The sequence below is a fragment of the Panthera onca genome, chromosome D1, assembly GCF_046562875.1.
Source record: "Panthera onca isolate mPanOnc1 chromosome D1, mPanOnc1 haplotype 2, whole genome shotgun sequence".
NCBI lineage: Eukaryota > Metazoa > Chordata > Mammalia > Carnivora > Felidae > Panthera > Panthera onca.
Window position 1 is genome coordinate 54678721 of NC_138348.1, and position 6006 is coordinate 54684726.

Sequence of the window (6006 nt, forward strand, 5' to 3'; positions counted from 1 at the left end):
CTATATCCAAATAACCCTATAAGAAATCAAAGGTCAGGTGAAAGAGCAGGGTATAAATGCTACAAAAGAAGATTATCAATTTCCTTATTGATTTTTACCACAATAGAGGCAGGTTCCATAATGGTAAACAAGGCAGTATTTTAGTTTACAAAGTAAAAAGAGTATCACACTTCAGATCCACGGGACCTAAAGCATCTTCCCTCTAGTTCCCTCTAATAAACATATGTCATGAGATAGGATGAACTGGCCTTATCTAAAGTAGATTCCTGGGTTGTCCCTGATGTTCTCTGCTAAGTCAAAATAAATTTTCACTTGGAATCTGAATTTAATAATTCTAAAATTCCAAGGCAAAAAGGAACCAATTATTTTCTTAGGCCAGGATCTACTCATGGTTAGAGTATTTCAGAAAGGGCAAATAAAACAGAAATTAGCAAAAAACATATTGAATATCTCCTATGAGCAATGAATTTTACTAAGCAAAGATTAGCTAAAAATAACCTCTTATTTTCATGAGACCATATTAATAAGCATAAGCTTATAATCCAATTGAAGGATAAAAAATGTAACAAAAAAAATATTGATCAGAGTCCAGGTTAGTAAGTGTTACACACCAAACACCAATTTCATAGCTAGGTATGAAATTAAATTGAACTTAGTTAAATATCTCATTCCACTGACAAATCTCACAGATATAATATTGAGTGAAAGAAGCCAGAGGCAAGTAGTATATACTGTATGATTCTATTTATATAAAGATCAAGAAGAGGGAAAATTAATTATGATAAGAGAAGTCAGAATAATGGTTACAATAGGAGAAGAGATTGATTAGGATGAGGCATTAGGAAGACTTCTGGGTTTCTGGTAATAGTCTATCAGTTGATCTTGAAAGGATTTATATGAGTCCACATAGATGCCAAACTTTATTGAGCTGTACTCTAAAGTTTTGTGCACTTTACTAAGTTTTCGTGTATTAAACTTTAACAAAAAGTAATTTTTAAATTCTAAATTTAGAAAATCAAGATATTACAAGATAATTCAGCTCCTGCAGACCATAATGCCAATTTTCCATAATTCTACTTTCTCTACTTTCCTCTTGACTGGGGTGCCTGGACTTGAATGGGCCCATGCCTGGATTTCCATCCCCTTCTGCTGCCTCTATTTAACTGCTCTTTCTGGGAATACCCTGATCCTCTTCGTAGTCCTCACTGAGCCAAGCCTCCATGAGCCCATGTACTATTTCCTCTCCATGTTGTCCACCACTGACATTGGCTTATGCATCTCTACACTGGTGACAGTACTAGGAATATTCTGGCTCAATGCCAGGGAGATCAGCTTTAATGCCTGCTTATCACAGATGTTCTTCATTCACCTCTTCACTTTCATGGAATCTTCAGTGCTCCTGGCTATGGCTTTTGATCGTTTTGTGGCCATTTCCAACCCCTTGAGATATGCTACCATTCTAACTCATGAAAGGATTGCACAGATTGGTTTGGCAGTTGTTACCAGGGGAACTGTCATTCTGATACCACTAGTCCTTCTTCTCAAGCGTCTATCGTTCTGCCGCAGTCATGTGCTCCATCATTCCTACTGTTTCCACCCTGATGTAATGAAGCTCTCATGTTCAGACACAAAGATCAACAGTGCATTTGGACTAACTGCAATTATCTCTACTGCTGGAGTGGACTCTATTTTTATCCTGATTTCCTATGTCCTGATAATTCGCTCAGTTCTCAACATTGCATCCCCAGAGGAGAGGAAAAAGGCCTTCAGCACCTGCATTTCTCATATCACGGCTGTGGCCATATTCTACATCCCTTTAATCAGCCTGTCTTTTGTTCACAGATTTGGAAAACATTCTCCACCATATGTGCCCACACTGATTGCTAATATTTACTTGCTCATTCCCCCTGTAATGAATCCCATCATTTATAGTGTGAAAACAAAGCAGATTCAAAAATCTGTGCTCAAACTGGTATGTTCCAAGGGAACTCATATTTAACAATTACTGGCCCATAAAGACCCATTTCAAAGTCAGTGAAAATTGATCATAAGTTGGAGTTATAACTCATGAAATTTTAGAGATGGGTGGAACTAGATGCCATCCAATTCAAATATCTCCACAATGCTGTTAGTTCTACCTAAGGCAATCTTATCTTTTCTACCACCAAAATACTGATTCAGATTCTCACTACCTCTCAGTTACCCTATTCCTATAGATAACTGACTTCCTATATCTCTGATGTTTCCACCTAAAACCACACATCATTCACTTTGAATTAATTTTCTAAATATACAGCACAAGTAAAATTTAATAACAAAACAATAAGTAAGTATCTCTTTCATGTTCACTTCTCATACACCAACTAAATGAAGCAACTGCTCCTATCTCTGATATAGTCCTCCAAAATTTGGATTCAACTTTCCTTTAAAATTTAATCTATCTCTCTCTCTCTTTTCACATACTCACAGTCTAAGAAAAGCAGTCAGCTGTTTCTTCATGTACATGCAACTTTCCTAAAGCTGTTCACTGTTGACTTGAGCTTCACTGTTGACTCTACTTCAATCTTGACACCCACCCTCCACTTTGGAATTCTACTTGTATGTCAAGGCTCATCTTTAAATAGCTTCGTCATTAAATTTTTCATGATTGCCCAATGGTACTTGATCTTGCCTTCCTATATTTCACCTTTTATAGTACTTTGCCAGTATCTTTTTTGCCTTTATGTACTTTTGGCATAGAAATGGAAATAATAGAAATATAAATATATATTAATATTAATATAAAATGGTTGCCACAGGTCTATAAATTCCCTAAATAAAAAAAGCCTTGAAGCTTCTATAATACCTAGCAGAATACCTTTCACATAGCAGATACTCAGTGATAGTTGTTGAATTGAACTGAACATATTGGACTATCAAATAGTCCATCTGAACAATTCAAATTGCATAGGCAAAGGGCTATTTTGGAACCTGAGATCACAGTCTCTGGAATTTATCCCAGTTTGCATAAGGCCCAACTTGACTAAGAATAATTTTAGCCACTTTTTTTCTCCATGAATGGCTTCCCAGAACCAACTACTATACATAACTAAAAAAAAAAATTTTCCCAGGTGCCAAAGACAAAAACTAGTAAACCGTCCTTAATTCCTCACTTACCATTTGCTCTTGCATCCAATGAATCTGTATTTCTTCTATTCTAACATGAAAACATCTCTTCATCTCCACTTTTAGACTTTGTTCAGGACACTAAAGTTCTTTTTAAAAAATATGTATTTATTTATTTTTGAGAGAGAGAGTAGCGGAGAGGGTCAGAGAGAGAGAGGGATAAAGAGCATCCCAAGCAGACTCCATGCTGTCAGCGCACAGCCCAACGCAGGGCTCAATCCCACAAACCATGAGATCATGACCTGAACTGAAATCAAGAGTCAGACATTTAACTGACTGAGCCACCCAGGCACCCATAGTACACTAAAATTCTTAAATTAAATCACATTTTCCTTTTAGGTTTCAGGTGTCCAATCTTATCCCTTTCTCCTCCCTTTGTTTTCCATAAGAAAATCAGAAGAAGAAAAAAACTTTTTAAAAGCCTTTTAAATTACATTTTAGTTATACAAGAAATAATAAATATGCTCTTATTAATAAAAGATTTTACAGAAAAGGTGAAAGTCCTCCTTGATATGTTTCCTCAAGTTCAGTCTTTCTGTCTTCTCTATAGGAAACCACTGTATAAATTTGATTTTTTTCCTTCATCTTTCTATGCATTAATGTCCACAGATATGGAGAAAATAAAATTTTCAATTTTTTTTATGTTTTTTAATTTATTTTTGAGAGAGACAGAGAGCTAGAAGAGGAAGGGCAGAAAGAGAGGGAGACACAGAATCCGAAGCAGGCTTCAGGCTCCGTGCTATCAGCACAGAGCCCCATGCAGGGCTTAAACTCATGAACCATGAGATCATGACCTAAGCCTAAGTCTGATGCTTAACCGACCACAAGGTACAACTATATATCTCTCTGTTGTTTATTATCTTCAATATAACATTTATTTGTTTTGATCCCTGTAGGAGGTGGTGGGGGGAGAAAATAATCTTTAAATCTTCTCAATGTGGAATAACTGGGTCTACAATACCAGAGTATATCAAATGATTTCAGTGGTCTCCTTCCTAAAGCAGGTGTGAAAACTATGTTCATACACTTTCCATGTTTCTTCAATATTTATATTTTCTTGGCATATATTTCAATATTAATCATAGCAAGTCAAAAAAGAAAACAACCTCAGCAATTGCAGTACATTAAACCACAAGGGAGAGCAAGTAGATTTAGGCATGCAGAGTGTCTCTGAAGCAAAAACAATTAGCCAGAAAGATCCTTACGAATAAATAGATTTTTCCGAGGGGTAAACAACTCTCCTGAGAATGGGTTTCTCACAGATACCCTTCCTTCAGAGGTGAATGAGACCTCAGAGCCTTGTCTCTTCCTCATTGTCTTCACTTGATGTAAGTACAGATGCATCAGAGAGACTGTGGATATGTATTAATGTAAGATGATTTATGTGGGCTCATTCTGCAATAAGAAATTTGGCTTCATTAAAGGAAGTATTTCTAAAATGAAATTATAAGAACAACCATGTAAACATAAGATTCTGGGAATTGCTTTTGATTTAAAAATCTACTACTGGAAAGGTCCTATTCTCATAGAGTTTTCAGCAAAGCTTAGAAATAAAAATTAGAAATTCTTCACAATTTACTGAATCTCAATTCTTTTTTTTTTCAAGTTTATTTATTTATTTTGAGAGAGAGAAAGTTTCAAGCAGACTCTGTGCTGTAAGCACCAAAACCAACCTGAGCCAAAACCAAGAGTTGGATGCTGAACTGACTGAGCCACCCAGGTACCCCTTGAAACTCAATTCTGAAAAAATTCATAAACAACAAAATTTTGAAAATACAAAAATCCAGAGCATGTGGTCAGTTTAAAATCTGGCTGGGATTCCTTAGATAAGATAAAATATCTAAAATGTATTGTTCATAGTGCTAGACACAGGGAGTCTGAATAGCCCCCAAACTGAATGAGTCATCAATGTAGAATTCTGCCATAAAAAGTAAGTACAATATAATTTCTTTAAGCAAAAACACAGAATATGGCATATCTAGAGTCATATGCCCAAATCCAATGTTGAATTTCAAAGAAGTAAATACTTTGTCCAAAAATAATAGTGATTCGTTATTAGTAAGGCTTGAAATTTTAGTTCTTTTTCTTGTAGTAGGGATGATGCTGGTCCATTCAGAATAACAGACTGTAATATTCTTAAAGAGATTAAGACATTCAAGCAAGATTGAAAATGAAGAGATGCATTTGAAGTCAATTAACTTAGGTTAAATAGGTCAGCAGTGGCTATGAAAATGAGCAGCACTAATAGAAGTATCCATAGCTCAAATCCATGATTCCAGGAGGCATCATTATCCAACATGCATGATTCATTTTACCAGTAGTCTTAATAATTTAGCATGTAATAAAATAATAGCTTTCCATTTCCCCTCGATGTTGATAAGGAAATAAATTTTAAATAAAGCAACAAAAACCAGGAAGTGAAAAAACAAATTTATCAAATATCAAGTGTTTGATGCCCTAATACATATGCATTTATAGTAGTGTTTAGAACCAAGGAACAATGACAGTGTACGTCTATGGAAAGAGGAAAAACCACATGAATATTTGAAATTTTAGTAATTTACATGCATATGTAACAAAAGTTTATTTTTTAATGTTATTCTATAAATTTCACCACATCAAGAAGAATTGATATGTAGCATAGTAGAATTGTAACCAATTTTAAATTTACATACATGGAATTCAAATCCTAGCTTTTCCACTGTATGAAATATTATAATTTGTTTCTCTCTCTAATTTTTACGTTCCTGGGATGAAAACTTAGGATATTATAAGCAAATTGATTTTTAAATTAATTAAGATAATCTACATAAAGCACAAAACTCATGTAAAGCCTGACAC

At 34.8% G+C, this 6006-nt stretch overlaps 1 protein-coding gene across 1 annotated transcript; it reads left to right on the plus strand.

Moving 5' to 3' along the window:
- Positions 1 to 1054: 1054 nt before the first annotated feature.
- On the plus strand, positions 1055 to 5333 carry LOC132660598 (olfactory receptor OR51C1-like). Its single transcript, XM_060604410.1, has 3 exons — positions 1055 to 1972; positions 3253 to 3269; positions 5258 to 5333. The coding sequence occupies exons 1-3, from the start codon at positions 1055 to 1057 to the stop codon at positions 5331 to 5333; spliced, it is 1011 nt and encodes a 336-aa protein (XP_060460393.1).
- The last annotated feature ends 673 nt before the right edge of the window (positions 5334 to 6006 follow it).